The following is a 21,330-nucleotide window of genomic DNA, read 5'->3' as shown; positions in this document are numbered from 1 at the left end:
GTGTTTTCTGCGTAAAAATAAGGGTCGTTTTTGGCTTTGGACTAAAACAAAAAGCAGAAGGGCTTATTGAAAAATGCTAATTCATTCTCTCTTCATTCTTTTGCTTTTCGCCAGGAATATAGCCATTTTCCCGATAACCACTGTAAAGCAGCGCAGCATCTGATTTTGCAACCTGCAGCGCTCATATTTAATCAATTAAACCATAGCCTTTTGGAGTGTAAGCTATATCTCAATTTGCATGTATATTTGTTTTTTTCACTGGAAAACGTCTTCTCCTCCCGTCCCATTTCTACCAGTGATCCTTTCCTTCCCGCGGTACTCATCACTGTTGCAGGTTGCCAAGTTGAGGGGACAAATGGGTTGAAATTTGTATGTGTCGATTGTGTGAGAAGGATGCGTTTCATACAAGATCTGGCAACTGGGCAACCTTGGAAGTAATTTGAGAGACTGGTGTTGCCTACCTGAAGGACATTACTGGACCCTTGCTGGATCCTCTTCAGTTTGCCTACAGAGCAAACAGGTCTGTGGATGATGCAGTCAATATAGGAATGCACTACATCCTCCAACATCTGAACAAACCAGGGACTTATGCAAGAATCCTGTTTGAGGACTTCAGCTCCGCTTTCAACACTATCCTCCCGGATACCCTTCTGAATTAAATGACACAGCTCTCTGTACCCACCCTCATCTGTCAGTGGATCATCAGCTTCCTGACAGACAGGCAGCAGCTAGTGAGGCTGGGCAAACTCACATCCAGGACTATCACCATCAATACTGGCGCCCCTCAGGGATGTGTTCTCTCTCCACTGCTCTTCTCCCTCTACACCAACGACTGCACCGCTAAAGACCCCTCTGTCAAACTCCTGAAGTTTGCGGACGACACTACAGTCATTGGCCTCATCAGGGGTGGAGATGAGTCTGCTTACAGACAGGAGGTCAAAGAGCTGGTTGTCTGGTGCAGTCACAACAACCTGGAGCTGAACACTCTCAAAACAGTGGAGATTATCGAGGATTTCAGGAGAAACCCCCCTGCACTTTCCCCACCAACCATCATGAACAGCACTGTGGCTGCAGTGGAGTCATTCAAGCTCCAGGGAACCAACATCTCTCAGGACCTGAAGTGGGACAATCACATTGACTCAGCAGAGGCTGTACTTCCTTTGCCAGCTGAAAAATGTCAACCTGCCACTGGCACAGATGACAGATGTTCTGCTCTGCTGTTATTGAGTTGGTTCTGTGCACTTCTATAACTGTCTGGTTTAAGTCAGCCAGCAAATCAGATATAAGAAGACTGCAGCGGACTGTTAGGACAGCAGAAAGGATAATTGGTGTGCACCTGCCCAACCTTCAGGACTTGTACAACTCCAGAGTGAAGAAATGGCCAGGTAACATCATCACAGACTGCTCCCTTCAGGCAGACGCTACAGATCTCTGTGCACTAGAACATCTAGGCATAAAAACAGATTTTTTTCCCCATGCCATCTCCATCTTAAACAGCTAACACAGAAATGACCACCTGTTTTCTGTAATTCATTCATTCTATTAATTCTTGAGAGAGAGGAATCAATTAGATATCATGTAAATACAAGTGCATATTTGTTTATACAGCTGATAATACAGTACACAATGCACAAACCTGTACATAAACCTTCTGTTCCAGATGTATACCACATTATTATTATTATCATTATCATTTTCCTTGATCTTATTTAAATGTTCTCTTAATCTTGTGTCATATATGTATGATTATGTACATGTATGTATGTATGTATGTATGTACCAAGAGTTCCTGAAAAACCACAAACAAAAAATTTCCTTGTGTGTTTGTGCACACTTGGCGAAAGCTTATTCTGATTCTGAAACAATGTTAGCAACAAGCCAAAACAATCTAACAACATGTTAAAATATGCCAATACATATAGGAACATGTTAGCAACATGCAAAAATGCTAGCCATACATCATAGCAATCATATAGCAATCTATTTATCCATGTTTCTGAGAGACCTATTCCTTAAGTGCTTGGAGGAAGTAAAGTTGTGGATGGCTGAAAATCTTGTTCAATTGAATGAAAATAAAACAGAAGTTATTATTTTTGGTCGCACAGCTGGTAGCCAGATGGTAAACGATAACTTGGGCCCATGGTAGGTGTACCTGCAGGATCAAGTAAAGAACTTGGGAGTCATTTTTGACTCATCTCTCATATTTGATCGACAAATAAAGACGGTGGTCCATAATTGCTTCTTCTATCTAAGGGCAATAGCCAAATTGAAACAAATTCTTCCAGCCAGGGACCTGGAAAAAATTGTCAATGCCTATATTGTTTCCCGTCTAGACTAGTGTAGTGCTCTTTATGTTGGGACTTGTCATAAACATGTTGCTTGCTTGCAGTTAATACAAAATGCTGCTGCAAGGTTGTTAATGAATGCTAGGAAATCAGATCATGTTACTCCCTTATTGTCTTTTTTAGGATGGTTACCAGTACAATTTAGGATACAATATAAGATTTTGATATATGTCTTTAAAGCTCTTCACGGAATGGCGCCAGAATATCTAGTTGAGCTTATTAAGCCCCACAGTCCAAGCGTAATACTAAGATCATCAAATACGTTTCTCCTAACTCTCCCTCATGCACGTCTCAAATTGAAGGGTGATTGTGCTTTCTCCGTCGCTGGTCCAAGACTGTGGAACAATCTGCCACTGGATGTTAGATCTTCCTTAACTTTAAATGTTTTTAAGGATCGTTTGAGATCATATTTGTACTCCCTGGCATTTTAGTATATGGATGTTTTTATGTTATTGTCTTGTTGTTGTTTTTTTTGCTTTCCATTGTAATGTACAGCACCTTGGAACTACTGTGTAGCCTGTAAGGTGCTATATAAATAAATAAACAAACAAACAGACAGCATGGCCTTAAAACCTTCAAACTTCAAGCTTTTTAAACTACTTCAAACATTTTGGTTAGGCTTTCTCAAGCTAAGATAAGGTTTGTCTTTTTTATATAGTTAATTATTTATTTTAATTATTGTAATATTTTCTGTGCTGTGAAGAGCATGCAGCAGGACCTTCTGTGCTGGTAGAGTCAAAGTGTCATTAGTTGAATAGATCTTCATCATTACAACAGCATTTGAGGTTCCTCAGATCAGCGCACTGGCAGAACCTTAGGCTGGTTTCACACCACAAGTGTGGGTTTCGCGTCAGCTTCACATTAGCGTAACTACATCGTCACTGCAGCTGCAGACTTGCAGAGTATTCACACTGGAAGCGTTTGTACAGCGTCAGAGTAGCGGCTCCAAAGCTACATATTTCTTTACACAGACAACTATAAATTTGTTTTTAGAAGTTGGTCATTTATAAACTTCAAAGTTTTAAAATCTTGAAAGTTTGTTAACATGGGGATTCATCTGTTAATGGTAAACAACAAACACAACCAAGAAAACCGCTCTGATCACGTCATTTCAGACATACTTTTATGTAGATTGTGCTGTTTATAATGTTATTTTCATAATACACCGTACTTTCACCCAAACTGAATAATTAAAAACAAGTTTAAATGGGTAAATCTTCTATACATATTTTTGATTCTTCATTTAATTTTCTGACATACTCCAATTCTAGTTAAAACACACTAGACATGCTTATTCTGTGCATTAAATTCTTCCAGCCAGGGACCTGGAAAAAATTGTCAATGCCTATATTGTTTCCCGTCTAGACTAGTGTAGTGCTCTTTATGTTGGGACTTGTCATAAACATGTTGCTCGCTTGCAGTTAGTACAAAATGCTGCTGCAAGGTTGTTAATGAATGCTAGGAAATCAGATCATGTTACTCCCTTATTGTCTTTTTTAGGATGGTTACCAGTACAATTTAGGATACAATATAAGATTTTGATATATGTTTTTAAAGCTCTTCACGGAATGGCGCCAGAATATCTAGTTGAGCTTATTAAGCCCCACAGTCCAAGCGTAATACTAAGATCATCAAATACGTTTCTCCTAACTCTCCCTCATGCACGTCTCAAATTGAAGGGTGATTGTGCTTTCTCCATCGCTGGTCCAAGACTGTGGAACAATCTGCCACTGGATGTTAGATCTTCCTTAACTTTAAATGTTTTTAAGGATCGTTTGAGATCATATTTGTACTCCCTGGCATTTTAGTATATGGATGTTTTTATGTTATTGTCTTGTTGTTGTTTTTTTTGCTTTCCATTGTAATGTACAGCACCTTGGAACTACTGTGTAGCCTGTAAGGTGCTATATAAATAAATAAACAAACAAACAGACAGCATGGCCTTAAAACCTTCAAACTTCAAGCTTTTTAAACTACTTCAAACATTTTGGTTAGGCTTTCTCAAGCTAAGATAAGGTTTGTCTTTTTTATATAGTTAATTATTTATTTTAATTATTGTAATATTTTCTGTGCTGTGAAGAGCATGCAGCAGGACCTTCTGTGCTGGTAGAGTCAAAATGTCATTAGTTGAATAGATCTTCATCATTACAACAGCATTTGAGGTTCCTCAGATCAGCGCACTGGCAGAACCTTAGGCTGGTTTCACACCACAAGTGTGGGTTTCGCGTCAGCTTCACATTAGCGTAACTACATCGTCACTGCAGCTGCAGACTTGCAGAGTATTCACACTGGAAGCGTTTGTACAGCGTCAGAGTAGCGGCTCCAAAGCTACATATTTCTTTACACAGACAACTATAAATTTGTTTTTAGAAGTTGGTCATTTATAAACTTCAAAGTTTTAAAATCTTGAAAGTTTGTTAACATGGGGATTCATCTGTTAATGGTAAACAACAAACACAACCAAGAAAACCGCTCTGATCACGTCATTTCAGACATACTTTTATGTAGATTGTGCTGTTTATAATGTTATTTTCATAATACACCGTACTTTCACCCAAACTGAATAATTAAAAACAAGTTTAAATGGGTAAATCTTCTATACATATTTTTGATTCTTCATTTAATTTTCTGACATACTCCAATTCTAGTTAAAACACACTAGACATGCTTATTCTGTGCATTTTTAGCACTTTTTGTGTGAAATCATATTTATTTTGTCCATCAAAAGTGTGCCGTCACTTTGATTGAGCGTAAGCTGCACAGATGGGTAAATCTTCTATACATATTTTTTTATCCTTAATTGTCTTTTCTGACATACTCCAATTCTTGTTAAAACCCACTAGACATGCTTATTCTGTGCATTTTTAGCACTTTTTGTGTGAAATCATATTTATTTTGTCCATCAAAAGTGTGCCGTCACTTTGATTGAGCGTAAGCTGCACAGCAAAATTAGACTCTGTGCCGAAACCATCGCTTCAGTGCTGCTCACATTGATGTGTTGAACTGTTTTCTCAAACTCTCCTTTCATTGTTTCATTGTGTTTCAGTTTCTCTTGTAAGGACTTCAGTGCTGTATTGAGCTCCTCCTAGAATTAAACAAAAACACATTTAAAAAACAAACAAGCAAAAACAGATTACAGTGAACAGAAGAAGAGAAGACAATACCGTGATATGATCATATAATGCAGTGAAAAATATTTGTCCCCATCCTGATTTCTTCTGTTTTTGTGTATGTCTCATATATCTCAAAAGTTGTCCAATACCAACTGAGCCTGTGTGAAAATGTATTTGTCTCTGTACAACAAATCAACACTTAAATGGGACTTTTCAACAGCATGAAGTTATCTTGCTCTTAAACAGTAACACACTATAACACACATGAAAGAAATTACAAGAATGATGAGGAAGAAAGTGATTGAAAGGATTACAAAGCTATTTCAAAGGCTCTTGGACTCAAAGAATCACAAATACCGCTTTTCCACTGGGGCTGTGCTTTTCAGCTCAAAGAATCCTGGGCCGGTGCCCAGATCCTGCTTACGAACCGGCCCCGAAACCTTGCTGGTCTTGATCAAGGGAACCTATGATGTCAGTAGGCGGAGATTCCACTACAGACCACAGTTTGAAAGGCACTTGCATTTTTAAAAGCCGTCAGAGTTCAGTTAAATTAACAACAACAATTAAATGTCAGTTCAGTAGTTGTCAGAAGAAGAGACCAACGCTCTCCTGCAAGAGATAACAAGCGATTCTGGTCACATGTTAGTGACGTAGAGGGTTCTGCTCCTTGCCAGTGGAAACGCGAGCCGGTTCCGGCTCCAGCTCCGGCACCAGCCCCGGCACCAGCCCCAGTGGAAAAGCAGTACGTGAGAGCCATTATCTCCAAATGGAACAAACTCAGCACAGTAGGGGGGAACTAAACTGTAATGAGCCTTTAATATACTGTATAGCCTAGTCCACGCTTAAGCTTGCCACAAAGCACTGGCAAGAGTAATGACCATTTGTTGGGAAAAATGGCAAGGAGATATTTTCATTATTTAATAATAATGTCATGTTTCTGTTCTGTGCTTTTAAATTTTGGTTTTCTTGGCATTTCTGTCCCCCTGCATTAGTTCCCTGGTTAGTCTTTTTCCTTAGTAATCCTTTAGTCTCATTGGTTGTTAATTAGCCCTACACTTGTTCTGTTTCTTCATGATTGCATTCTCCCCTGTATTTAAGCCCTCTGTTTCCCTCAGCTCTCTGTCTGGTATTGTTTTGGTGATGTTGGTTTGTTGTGTTGTGGATTTACATTTGGATTACAAGCGTTCTATGTTTGTTTTGTTTTATTTTATTTTTTTTTTATAATGGAATTGCCAGCTGTACAGCTCGTATGCCTGGAGCAGTTGGACCGTTCACTGGAGGACCACACCAGGGACTTTTTAGATCTGGCGTGCCTTACGCACTACCCCAACCGCTCGCTCTGTGTATTTTATATCACCAGCCTGAGCGAGTGGTGTAAGGCATGCCTGACAGCGAACGGTCCCCAAGAGGATTTCACCGCTTTTGTGGAGTGGGTTCTGGTGAATTGTGGATTACCGTTCACCATCGACACCACGGAGGAATTCACCAGCCCCACTCCCAATCTAGAGCCCAGCCAGCCTTCACTGAGCACTCGCCAGAGCCCACCGCAGCAGCAGAGCCCAAGCCCGCCGAGATCAAAGAGCCTGAGCCAACAGGAGCGACACAGCGGAACATTGCCCCGGAGCCCGAGCTCGAAGACGCAACTGGCCAGGTGCATGAGCTGGCACCACTGTGTGATGCCGTGGGAGTCCTCGTGGAGATCGAGGGAATGGATTATAACCCCGCCTACACTCCCAATGCCGCTGACCTCTGGACTACTAGACTGTTTAAATGAGGATGAATACTGGCTTCTCCCTTCCCCGCTGGTCCTGCTGAACTCTCCTTCGTCTCCGCTGGTCCCACCGAGCTCTCCTTCATCTCTGCTGGTCCTGCCCAGCTCTCCTTCGTCTCCACTGGTCCCACCCAGCTCTCATTTGTCTCCGTTGGTCCCGCCCAGCTCTCCTTTGTCAGCCAGCTCCTCATCAGCAACGTCGGGAAGGTTCCCGCCCAGCGTCCCACTCCCTCCTCCTCTGTCTCAGCCTGCCAGTCCATTGGCCCTGTGTCAGCTGGCCACTGAATATACCTCAGCTCACCCTCAGCACACCAAAACCGGTGGGTTGGATGAGCATTGGGACCTTCAACTTCCAGTTAACTCGGGGTTGGAGGATCCCGTCTCTGTCTCTGCCTCCAGCCTCCGAGACCCGGACTCCACCTCAGTCCCTCCGACCCATCGGCTCCACCTTGGCTCATGGCTCACTCGTTTCCACCATGGCCCCTAATCCCACAGGCTCTACCGGGCTCCCTCGTCCCTCCGGCTCCGCCTTGGTCAGTCGTCGACCATCCTTCGCCTTGGGATTCCACTCCTCCGGCTTCGACTCGTCCCTCGTCACCTGAGCCACCAGCTCCGCCTTGGCCCTCCGGATCCTCGGTGTCACCCTGGCTCTGTGGTTCTCTGTCTCCATCCTGGGCTCCTCTTCCACCAGCTCCGTCTCCGTCAGTTGGCCCCCTGGTGTCGTCGGCCCCATCTCCACCATGGCTCCTCCCACCGTGGGCCACTATCCTGGCTGGCCTCTGGTTCCCCACCTGCTCCGGGCACCTCCCTGGCTCCTTCCTCTATCTACTCCGCCCTGGCCCTATGAAATATGCCCCCTTCCCATTGCCTGCCCCTCACCTGCCCCATGCCCACCTCCTGAAACCCCACCCTCCCTCCTCTGTTGGACTGCTTTTGTAGGAGCGAAGACACGCCATTTCGGGAGGGGGCGAAATGTCACATTTCTGTTCTGTGCTTTTACATTTTGGTTTTCTCTGTATTTCTGTTCCCCTGCATTAGTTTCCTGGTTAATCTGTTTTCTTAGTAATTCATTAAGAAGAGATGATGCCAACCCCTCAGAGAACCTCAGATGATGCCAACCCTGAAACAACATACAGAACTACCAAATTTTGCTATAAGTTTGATTGCATCATATAATAATTACTGTTAATAGTGTTCATCGTCTGTTTGATTACGTCTTTAATTTATTTTTCCTTATATTTCTGCCATATGTACATAAACTGATAGTCACCACTGATAAGCTACTACTAAATATTGTAGAAACTTACATTTCTGCAAAGTTGCTTTGCAACGATTTGTATCATAAAATGCGCTATACAAATAAACTTGAATTGAATAAACTTGAATTTAATTCATCTCATTGGTCGTTAATTAGCCCTACACCTGTTCTGTTTCTTCATGATTTCATTCTCCCCTGTATTTAAGCCCTCTATTTCCCTCATCTCTCTGTCTGGTATTGTTTTGGTGATGTTGGTTTGTTGTGTTGTGGATTTATGTTTTGATTACTCCTGGAATTTGCATTAAAATAAACTTGAATTGAATAAACTTGAATTTAATTCATCTCATTGGTCGTTAATTAGCCCTACACCTGTTCTGTTTCTTCATGATTTCATTCTCCCCTGTATTTAAGCCCTCTATTTCCCTCAGCTCTCTGTCTGGTATTGTTTTGGTGATGTTGGTTTGTTGTTTTGTGGATTTACGTTTTGATTACTCCTGGAATTTGCATTAAATACTCTCTTGAACTTTACTCCTTCGTTGTGTGCTTGATTAGACAGCCAACACGTTACAAATAAACTAGTGCTTTCTGAGTCACTGTCGGTTGCAAAGATTAAGTTGATGATGCTGACTTGCCCTCTCCACAGTATATTGGTCTTTAGAGAGAAATGCACCTTACTGTTTACATAATCAGAGAGTATTTGTTTTCAAATTGTTTTTGAATTGGTTCATTTTAAAGTAGACATTTAAATTTTTATGTAGATATATTTCTCATGTCTCTGAAGCAAGTGGCATTAAGGATGAGTTTTAATTCATTTTTGTGACGCGCTCCAGTTCATGGAGACAGAGATGGCAGAAAGCACATCCTATTTGTTTTCCTTATTTTATAAAGGAGCAACATTCTGCTGATATTGTGAGTGTATATAAATAAAAGTAGATCATTGACAATTTTGTGGCGTATGATGGATTTATTTTTTTACATTTTTTTTTGCTTAAAATGTATATTCTGTGTTTACTCAGGTTGCCTTTGTTTTATGTTGTATTTTGTTTGAAGATCTAAAACTATTTAGTATGAGACAAAAATAGAACAAATCAGGATGGGGGCAAATACTTTTTCACAGTATATGCCATCTTAAGTTGAGTCAAATGGCAGAGAGAAATATTTATTGCATGAATGTGATATCTGTGTTTGACTAATTATTGTTCTTTACATATTAAACAAGAGACAGCTGTCTTACCTTATGTGATGAAACCACTTCACTGATGGGTCTGAATTTATGATTGTCATGTTGTTTTGAATCTCTGCACACTAAACACACCGGCTGTTTGTCCTCCAGACAGAAGAGTTTGAGTTTCTCACTGTGTAAACTGCAGATCTCCTCAGATCCTGATGAACACCTCTCATTCCTCTTCTTCAGGAACGAATCACACAAGTTTTTTAATGCAAGATTAGGAGGTGGATCTTCTTTTGAGGATCTTCTCCTGCAGACAGGACACTCCTTAGTTTTCTTGGTTCTCCAGAACAGTTGAAGACACTTTTTACAGAAACTGTGACTACATGATAAAATAACAGGAGCATTGAAAACTTCATGACACACGGGACATGAAAGCTCTTCTACAGATACATTTAGCGAAGCCATTTTCACTGTTTGAGCTCCAGCAATTTCTAAATGATTTCGCGAAAATGAATCACCATGAGAAGTACAAATATCTGCTGTCTGTTCAAAAACAAGCGTAACAAAAATCCTTCCATAAAGTGTTTCTCTTCCTTCACTGATCGCTGATCCTTTATTGCTTTTGTCAGTAGAGAAGTCAGTCTCTTCCTGGTAAGTGTTGTAGGAGGGTGGAGTCTTTGATCACTTGTGTGTGTTCAAAGTCAAAGACTTTGAACACACAAAAACAAGTCAAAGAGCAACATCAGGATTCCTTTAGGTAAAATTTGAACTAACTGTATTTAAAATTAACTTGCATTGACAGGAAGTGCTTTCCCTTTCAGAATTCCATCTGTTATTTCTAATTCTTTCATATTGGTTTCTAAAAATAAGAAATGGAGTAATGTGGGACATCTAATTCTGAGCTAATAGATTTAAAGGAGTTGTTGGAGGGGGCATGATCATCCTGCTCCTGTGAGCCTTCTGTTCCTTCCAGATCTCCATTGTAGCATTTGGACCAATCAGACACACAATTGTTCATTAGATTTAACAAATCAATTATTCATTAGATTAACAAACAATCACAGACCCCTCACCCAACACCAGACTCGGCGCCTATATGTCTGTGAACGATCTCCAGGCCAGGACCCCTCAGCCAGATCAGATCAACTTTACGACCTAAAAGTATGTAGAGAGAATCTTCCTCCCTACTTAATTCTCTCTAAAACAGACACATACTGCTATAGGAAATGACTTATTTCATTTAATTCATAGACGTTTTTTTCTATGACCTCCCTATCATGCATATCCCCAGGTCATTGTGTAGGATTATTACGTTCTTGTATATGGTCTTGTGTAGTGTATACTATTTTATGTATGCATTATGATAGATCACTGGTTAATATAACCTCACCTATACCATGTTTGGTATCTATGAGTTCGTAATTTCATGATCTAAAAGAGAATGTATATTATATGTTGATACCTATGCAACACATTAGTATTATAAGAATCTTGAAGATTCTTCTCTTGAACACCCAATCGAGTTTCATATGCAAAACACCATGCTAGAGACAAAGGATCGTAAAATTTCCCTCCAAAGGTACCATTCCTCATTGGCTCACTCAAATCCTTAGAGGTGTGACCTGCTTTGAACTTATAAGGCCTCACATCAGTGACCCGCCTATGGGGTTTTGGGTTTTTTGGCTTTTGTCTCTTGTCTCTGCTCTCATCACCATCCCGGGGCTGGCGCAGCTGCGCCTGGCAGGCCGCGACTACAGCCATGTCTTCACTTTCCCTCTGGGAGAAAACTCTCCCGACCACCACCAAGTCAGAATAACATCTTTTGGAGTTCATCACTCTTCAAACCCGGAAGAAGGTGATCCAAACCTTGAAACCATCAAGACTTTAATCCGAGACTGCATCCGGACACTCATGACTGGTCAATGACCAAGGCAATGCAAGTATCATATATTTAACCTAACGAAACAGAGGTTTAGTATAAACTATAGACCCCGTTGTAAAACGGTGCTGATGGTTTCACTCAAAGGTTAACTGCCAAGGCAATGCAAGTATCGTACATTTAACTAAACGAAACAGAGGTTTAGGATAAGCTGTAGACCCCGTTATAAAACGGCGCTGATGGTTTCACTCAGGTGGTTAACTGACTCATTTTCCATAACTGCATTCTCTGGTTTCTCTAACGGATTCAGTCATCCACTTCCAACCTCCCCATGAATGAGTGATTTGTATGTTTGTTTGTTATGTGTTAGTGTTTAGTTAATAAAACTTTTGTGCACAAATTACATGAGTTTCTGGTTCTGTTACCGCTTGTAAATAGTGTCCCTTTTACGATCCGATCTATAGTCAGATTAGTTGATTGTAATATTAATTCTGCTACAGTTACTACTGGCAGCTGAGGTAAATAATTGTAATTAATTATAATTACTTGTAATTATTATATATACATTTCCCTTTTGTGCTAATTTGCTACACCATGCTGAGGTTGAGAGGTCTTGTAAGAAACTGTATTCGGACCACTTCCACATTTCAACATGAATTATTCAAATGTGGAGGGAGTGCGTGAGCACGGACAAATGATGACACCTCAATTGGTGGTTTGTATAAAACTCTCCAAATAAATTTAACTTCATCATCCAATCCCAATCTCTCTCTCCACACTGTATCACCACATTCTTTTAAAGTTGCTTCATTTAAAACTTTTACAAAACATTTATATGAAACTTTACTTTGAACATCCTGCAAACTTAACTCTTCTAACCCCCTCAAGTCCAGAAAAGGTCCAGACAGACCTTTGAGTTTGGGACTAAAAACAATACTTGGGAAGGGATCTGTATTATTAGGAACAAGTTTCCCATTATAAAAGTCAATTAACAAAATGTTTTTTTTTCTTCTTCTGTGAGTTTCTGTTTAAAAATGTCCGGAACTTTTTCTACTTGCTGTACCAACCACACACCTAGATGTGAGGCCAGGGACTGAGCATTAATTAGACCAGGACCAGCAACATCCAACAAATGATACAGTTTTAATGTCTTAGTGGAGATTCAACAATGAATCAGTCCAGGTGTAGCTTCACAAGTAACATCAAACTGAACTCCATGTACAAGAGGTTTCTCCAGAAGCCAGTACAACCAAGAAGTCACCTTCATCCTCCGTTTTTTCAGTAAGTCCCAAACTTTAAAAAGTATTTTATAAAATGGAGTAAGTCCACTGCACTGCAGCTTGCTCGAGTCCATCAAAAACAAAGCAGTGTTCAAGCCCAGTCTGCCAGCTTGATTAAAAACAACATCAGCCACCTGTGAGGTACCTTTGAATAAAAAGGAGTCGAAAAGCTGCCCCCATGCTGGGCAAGTGAATAAGTCCTTGTCCTCCTTCATCTCTGGGCAGAAAAAGTATGCTCTGAGGTGTCCAATGACAAGTGCTCCAAAAAAAGTCCACTAAAATGGCTTGAATTTTACTCAAAAGTCCATTTGGAGGATCAACGCAAGCCAAACGATGCCACAAAACTGAAGCTACCAGATTATTAATTATTATAACCCTCCCTCTAAATGACATTTTTGGCAAAAGCCATTTCCATTTTTCCAGCTGCCCTTTTACTTTTTCTAGAACTCCTTCCCAATTTTTACTTAACATTGATTCATTGCCAACATATACTCCTAAATATTTTAACCCGTCCCTTTTCCAGGATAAACCACCTGGTAGTTCAGGAAAACCATAAAGCCATTTATCAACTGCTATGGCTTCACTTTCACAGAGAGAGAGAGAGAGAGAGAAAGCAGAACCCAGCAAGGAATGATCGCCAAGAAAAGAGACAGAGCAACAGTCACAATCTTCTTTTATCCCTTCCTACCATGTGACTAAAAATCAAATGTGAGACATTCAAACCGACTCTAAATTGCCCTTTTGTTACTGAAGATAGGGTTGGGACAGGAAAGCAGAAATACAATACATATACATTTTCTACTAGGTCTACATGTTTGCTCCTTTATCTTTTGCTGGTTTGAGTGGCATACACACATTTGTTTAATGAAAGTCATAATAGACTCACTTGAAGAGAAACAGTTCTGCATAATGAAAATGTGCGCCTTGAATTAATTCAGTCATGTTTAAATGATCACTAAACGTTTGCCATGACATCTCTCTGCTTGTATGATTGTATAAAAGTCCATGATCGTGACAATGATGAATTTATTTTTAAAAATTATTCATTTTATATTTTAGAACACTGCATAAGGCAAATAGTCTAGAAACACAAATATTTTCCTTACTCTGTTTTCTCCTTAAAAGAGAAAGATTTTTAAATATTTATTTATGAATAAAATATTTGTTTATTAGAAGATATATAAATATTTATTTATCAGATCACAAAAGGTCCCCAAACTGGGACTTGAACTCACGTTGCCCGAAGCACAACCGCACTACATTTTGAAGCACTGCCTGTACGAGGGTATCGGCTCCAACTGTTAGAAGATATTTAAATAAATGTTAAAATCATAAAAAAATATTTTACTAGTTATACAAGGCATATTTGTGCAGTGATAACTACGAAAAAAACAGAGAGGCTGTAAAACCATAGACATAACGGTCTTCTCAAGTAACTGTATGAACTTCTGTTTAAAGCCCCGCCTTCTTCCGGTTTTATCTGAATGCATACACGAATAATTTTGTGATTGTTACAGATACAGATACAGATATTGGCTCCACTGCACACCCCTACAAATAAGTAACCAGCATATATCTGAAGACCAAAAAAAGTGGTCTGCAATTTGTGAATTTATATTACGCATATTATATTATTATATTACTGCATATTACATTTGGCATAAAAACATGTCAAAGCATGATGTAAGTGAAGACAATCATTCATATATTTTCATAAGTAACATTTAAATGATCAGCAAACAAAACAAAAAACACATCAAAATACATTTGTGAATATGTCGTATGATAATTAACATGTATAGCATCATGTATAGGACTATTACAACATTTTAAAAGCCTTCTGTAAGAAGTTTAATGTAACGATTGGATGAATCAGGGTTAGAAAATTTCCATGTATTTATATTATATATAATATTCTAAGTTCTGGTCTCACAGACAGTACGGTTTAAGATTCTTTGAAGGACCACATGCTAACATCACTGCTGAAGAACTGCTAGACTTCTGCCTTCAATAAATTATTCTCCCCACAAGAAGTCTGGTCAAGCTTACTTATTTTATGTATTAGAGACATCTAGTACATTGGCAAGCCACCCAAACTACTGCTCAAATACAGCAAAAACTAACAATTTGGCGAGCCAGCCAGGAGAGACTGACAAGAAGAGAACTCACCACCTGCAACAAGAAGTGAACAAAAGAGTCTTGGAGATTCTACAGTTTTTGTGTTGGAGATCAACAGACTGCATCTATGAACACAAGTTGTTTGAATCAACTGGATCCTTTCTCAGAGATCCTAATTTGGTGAGTGAAACTTATCAGCTCTCTAAAGGAACACTTAAAGAACACTCTTTCATAAGTAAGCAGCTCTCGGGAGATGATCTGAGTTTAGCTCGCTTTTTAGAGTGCTTCCCTTTTATAGAACACAATTGTGAACACACAACTTTTCACTTTATTCACTTTATTTCGACAGTGTCTAATACTCCAGATATAGCTGAATAGGTTACTATGCAAAGGAAAGGACATGGAATGACATTAGGTTACAGGTGAATTCAGAAATGGTGCTTGCCTCCTTTATGTTTGTCTACCCTGTAGACTATGTGTGCATTTTGCAAAGTTATTGCATGATGATATGTTATTGTATAGTATTTTAAAGGTCCCATGGCATGAAAATTTCACTTTATGAGGTTTTTTAACATTAATATGAGTTCCCCTAGCCTGCCTATGGTCCCCCAGTGGCTAGAAATGGAGATAGGTGTAAACCGAGCCCTGGGTATCCTGCTTCGCCTTTGAGAAAATGAAAGCTCAGATGGCCCAATCTGGAAGCTTCCCTTTATGTCGTCATACGGGGAAAGGTTACCTCCCCTTTCTCTGCTTTGCCCGCCCAGAGAATTTGGCCCGCCCATGAGAAAATGAGCTACTACCGTGCGAGGCGAGCGCAATATTTTTTTTTCCCCGAGAGACATCATGGCTTGCAAACGAGCGAAGCATGGCAGTTGCCCCGCCTCTCTCCTCCTCATTAGCATTTAAAGCTACAGACACAGAAATGGCACGTCCTAAGGAAAGCTCATTGTGGGACTGGCTCGTGGCTGAAATTCTGCACCAAGGCTGAATTTCGGGAAAGAGACTTCAGATACAGTACTAGGGACCACTTAGACCTATATAAAAGCATCCAAAAAGCAGCATGTCATGGGACCTTTAAATATAAATTATTTTATATACTCTTTGAATTTGCATTGTAAATGAAAACCGTAATCATTGAGTACAATATGGGGCGGTTCCTCAGACAGGGTTTAAAAATGTAAATCGCATCATATGACCCCTTTAAGCCAGGAGTAGGCTTAATCTAGAATAGTTAATCATGGTTTAAAAAAAAAAAGCTTTTTGAAACACAGATTAAGTGCAGATTACTAACTCCTGGACTATGGAGTCCTGAACTAAAATAAACCAGATTGATTTAAAACCAACTGTGCTAATCTGAATTAGCACAACAGAGGTTGCCTATAAAACATGGAATCAACCAAGAAAAGCTTAAAATTGTATGGAACTGAGAAGCAAATCCAAGGAAAACATAACAGCTGAAAAAAGACTGCAATCAAAAAAAGAAAAAAAAAAAAAACTTTACTGAACTGAACTTTTTTAAAGCAAGCAAAGTGAACCGCACACATCAGGTGTCAAATAAAAGAAAAGGAATGCCTAGACATCTCTTTATAATGAATTCTTTCATAAATTCTTGCAATCAGCTGTTGCCATCAGTTTTGCGAAAAACATTTTTAGTATTATTATTTATTATGTTGTACATAAAGTAGCTGTTTCATAGAGAGAGAGAGAGAGAGAGAGTCATGGTCAGAATTATTTTGGCACGCTAAGAAAATATGATCAAAGAAGGTTACGAAAGGAAATCACAAAAATCTAACTTTTCAACAAAATCACATTATGAAAATATTTTTTCTCTAATGCACATTATTTGTTGTCCTAGAAATTATAATGAGTAAAATATCTGAAGATCAACAATCCCATTTATATTTACATTTGTTAGCACACCAGGGTGACTAGGAACATGGAATTATCCAGCCATGACTTCCTGTATATATATATATGAGGGAGCACACGGGCCAAATTCCCTTTATCACCCATCACAATGAGAAAAAAACAAAGAATGGTGTTCTGATGTGAAGTAACAGATATGCTTTAGAGAAGCTTGTTAAGAGAACCGAGAGGCTTGTTAAGCTTCTCAAAATATGAAGTCGAGAAATAGCACAAAATAGAAAGTCAAAAAATGTAAAAAAAAAGAGCTAAAGCATTGAACATTTCCATTTCCATCATTAGGACAATAAGTAAGGAGTTCCAATCAACAGGAAATGTTACAAATCTGCCAACAGTATATTGACTGTGTCTGTACTGTCTTAATGCAACTTGAGGAAAAAAGACTCTCCAAGGATCACAGCTGGATAATTGCAGAAAATAGTTGAGTCTTGGGGTCAGAAAGTCAACACAAAAATGGGTCACTCAGCACAAAACAAAGGTTCTGCCATGGCCATCCCAGTTCCCTGACCTGAACCCTATAGAAAACTGAATAGGAGTGAGTATCAACATGGAGCTGGGAATCTGAAGAGTCTGGAGTGATTCTGTATGAAGGAATGGTCTCTGATCTCTTGTCAGGTGTTCTCCAAACTCATCAGGCATTATAGTAGAGAGATTTATTTTATTTGTATTTTTTTGAATAAAGGATCGAAATCAAAATGAACAGTGCAGATTTATTTCCACAGGCTTCTTTGTTCATATCTACCTAGGGTGCCAATAATTTTGATATATAAAGACTGGAAACACAAAAAGCAGCTGTTGGTCAGAATTATATTGGCACCCTAAGAAAATATGATCAAAGAAGGTTGTGAACATAAACCTGTATTTTTACCCTTTGATCTTTCAGAAAGTAAATAAAATTTACTTTTTGGAATAAAAAAATCTAACTTGTTAACAATGCAGATATATTTTCACAGGCTTATTTGTTCATATCTACCAAGGGTGCCAATAATTTTACATAAAATGACAAAATACATAAAGACTGGAAAGGCAATGTTAATTTGAGGTTAAACCTGCTTCCTGGTAGGTTTAATTTAAGCCTCAATTTAATCCTGAAGTAATTCTAGTCTTCCTCCAGGAAATCAGCCTATTAAATTCTGGACTAGACTAAATCTAGATTTCTGTTAATCTGGTTTAAAGGGCCATTTTAGTCTAGGACTAGGTTTAATCTCTGTCCAGGAAACCGTCCCTATATGCCAAAGTAACATATTCATTATGATACCATCACTGTACCATACAGTGATAAAACCACTGTTGCTGATCTCAGTTCATCTACTGACAAACAGATGGCATTTTAACTTTTTTTTTTTTTTTAAGTACAACAAGATTTTGACACTTCATTTCATGCTCGGACAAAATAAGGAGAAAACATCCCTAATGTAACACATGCTTTATTGATTCACCATCATCATTATCTTGCTTGTACTTAATCAGATCTGAAGTAACTAGTCTTTTCATTTGATACTTTTTTACTTTTACTCAAGTAATTATTACAATTATTACTTTTACTTCTAATTGAGAAATTATTTCTGTAAGTGCTTGTACTTTAATTGAGTCCAGTTTTTGACACCCGCCTTTGCTCGCGTCTCTAAACACTGACAATCAGGGGACGTTGTGAGGACGTCACTTCCGCTGTTCAGTTGCTTTGACACAATCTGTATTGTTAAAAGCGCTATATAAATAAAGGTGACTTGACTTGACTTGACAATCAGCACAATAAACTGACGAGTGTTTATCACTGAACTTTAGCATGAGAAGAAATCATTCTGATAAAGATTTGATCATGACAAACACTGGGGAAACTATGTGACAAATAAAGAGCAATAAATAAAACACAAATAAAGTGGATTCTAGTATTTTCATTATCAATATTTGTGTTTTTTATTGTTCTTTAGTGTTTGACTCAAGGTTTTCTAGCATTATACTTGAGAAAGTTTTAATGCAAGTTTTGTTACAATTTAACCTGAAGAAATCCTGATGTTGTTCTTTGACCAAACGGTGATCATAAACTCCACTTAACAGATTGGTTTGTCTGACATAATTACATGTGAATTTATTGACTGGAAAAATACACACAAACACAGAAATATTGAGTAGAAATGTTGAATATATGCATTTATTTAGTATAATTAATACATTTATACACTGTAAAAAAAGTTGAGCTAACTTTAAAAAAAAAGCAACCTATCACACTGAAATTGTTAAGTTAACTAATTAGCCATCTTGATTTTTTTTTTTTAAGGTAAGCTCAAATTTTTTTTTACAGTGTACCATAGTTTACTCCCCAAAGCCTATGAATTTTTAGAAATATGCATTTAAATTTTTTTTATTCTGGGAATGTGAAAACCGCTGAAAAACATTAATGACTCTTGTGAATGTCTTCAGAGTTTTGTTCAATCAAATATTGTCTAGATTCAGAACATCCTTCTTGTCATAACTGGAGTGGCATGTTTCCCTCGCTTTTAGAAATGACTTAATTCTTATAAAGACATTTTAAAAAATATGAAACTGTTCACGTGAATGAAGCCTCTGATTGCTGGTTGGCTGAATCCCATTGGCTAGCGCTCACCTTTACCATCCACGCTTTCACAGAGACAACATGATTAATATTCATGAGTCCAAATGTTGATCTGTGCATCTACCTGAGGGAAAACGTGAGCAAAAAAAGAAGTCATCTTTGACTATTTTAAGTTAATGTTATTAAATAGATGAAAATGTTACATTTTATAAAGTAACTTTTAGCAAATTTTTAATTTCAGGGCCCGTATGTATAAAACTTCTCAGAAATGCTCTTAAGAATAGTCTTAGACTTTACTGAAAGTTGCTTTTAGCTTCTTTATAAACGTCTCCTACTCTTAGAAAAGTCTAAGACTGATTCTTAATTGTTGACTGAGGAGACACTTAAGGCTTGCAAACTAAGGACTACAATGATGTTAGCCCAAAATGGCCGACCTCGACCTCTGAAACAGCCAATAGTGAGCCTGCTCATGTGAAGTCACAGCAGCACAACACCAATCATTTGATGTAACTACAATAAAATCATTTAATTAAGACACTGAAATATTTTAATATTTAAAAGTATTTTTTTTTAAATGCTTTGCATTGTGCAAAATTATCACAAATTGTTACTGATGTTTTGAAATTGTTTTCTCTTTTACAGTTGGAGCACTGATGTGAACATGAGTTCCATCAATGGCTCCAACAACTCCAGGAAAGGCCTCAATCCTCATGAAAGTGGCTTGTTTATGCAGCGTGGCTTGACGGTCAGTTGGAAAGTCGAAGAACTGCCATATAGTAATGGCCAAAAGTGATGCCGGCCTAGGAAATTTGACATCTTCACTCTTAATAAATTTTTTTAAAAAGTGTTAAAGATTTTGGAAGCATATTGCATAGTTGCTTAGAATCAATTGTTTTATTTGTGATAAAAATGCGAAGAAACATGCCAATGAGGTCATAATTTTTGGCCATGCTGTCATACAAGGAAATTATGAACACATGCAAAAACAAGAGAGGACCAACGAAATATTAATAACTGATCATGTTGTAGTCAATGTCAGTGTGGCCAATTGAGTGATTTTGTCACTAGATTTAGTTACTTCCTCGCACCTTTTGAGACTTTTTTCAAAAGCCAAGCAACAAAATAAATTTCTTGGACAAACCTTATCTAGATTCCAAAACTCTCCCACTGATCTATATTTATATTTATATAGATCAGTGAACTCGCCATAAAGACGTAATCTAGTAACATTTAGACTGTTTTAGCTACTTTCATTTGAAAGCAGTTGGCAACACTGGTCAGTGTTATTTTTCCCCTCATATGTTGATGGATTAAGTGAAATGTGGGGTCATTAAAAAAAAAAAACACACATCACTTTTGGCCACTGTTGTGTTTGGTGGGGTTAGTGTCACAATATTTAAGACCCTCATCAACGGTGCATTGCTGCATTTTTCCAATTTTCCAGCCAACAAATGTTATTACTTAAAAACCTCCACACATCACTTTTGGCCACTGTTGTGTTCGGTGGGGTTAGTGTCACAATAGTTAAGACCCTGCTTACTGTGTCATCACCGGTGCATTGCTGCGTTTTTCCAGTTTTCCAGCCAAAAAATTTAATTTCTACTTTCATTTCTGCAGTTAGAGCATTGATTTGTAGAGTGGAAGAAGTTACAAAAAGAACTGACTATCTTGACGATCGAGTTTGTATCATTTTATCAAATCCATATCATCATATAACTCCAATACGTCCTATCTTCATTGGAAAGTGTGTGTCTCCTCCTCTTTGCTGCCATCTTGTTACTCCGAACTAGGTTAGTAGGCCTCTCCAGCTCTCTTAAGTAATTTAGGAGCTGAGACCTAGTCTTAACACTTAGGAACCTATATGAATCACACTTATTCTTAAGTCTAGGAATAAGAGTAAATTTACATCATTCTTAGA

The 21,330-nt window shown here is 38.5% G+C and overlaps 1 protein-coding gene across 1 annotated transcript in view; it reads right to left on the bottom strand.

Annotated features, from left to right (window-relative positions):
* LOC107697989 (E3 ubiquitin-protein ligase TRIM17-like) overlaps positions 1-11,419 on the bottom strand; it is a 12,959-nt gene extending 1,540 nt beyond the window's left edge. Inside the window, exons 1-3 of the mRNA XM_016498897.1 lie at positions 11,306-11,419; positions 9,722-10,018; positions 5,335-5,430 (exon numbers count right to left, since the gene is read on the bottom strand). Of these exons, the coding sequence (XP_016354383.1) occupies positions 5,335-5,430; positions 9,722-10,018; positions 11,306-11,419 (507 nt within the window). The remainder of the gene's footprint in view (positions 1-5,334; positions 5,431-9,721; positions 10,019-11,305) is intronic.
* Between the last annotated feature and the right edge of the window lie 9,911 nt (positions 11,420-21,330).

This window comes from Sinocyclocheilus anshuiensis, unplaced genomic scaffold (genome assembly GCF_001515605.1).
Source record: "Sinocyclocheilus anshuiensis isolate Anshui unplaced genomic scaffold, SAMN03320099.WGS_v1.1 scaffold2272, whole genome shotgun sequence".
Classification (NCBI taxonomy): domain Eukaryota; kingdom Metazoa; phylum Chordata; class Actinopteri; order Cypriniformes; family Cyprinidae; genus Sinocyclocheilus; species Sinocyclocheilus anshuiensis.
This window is presented reverse-complemented; position numbering and strand designations above follow the sequence as displayed.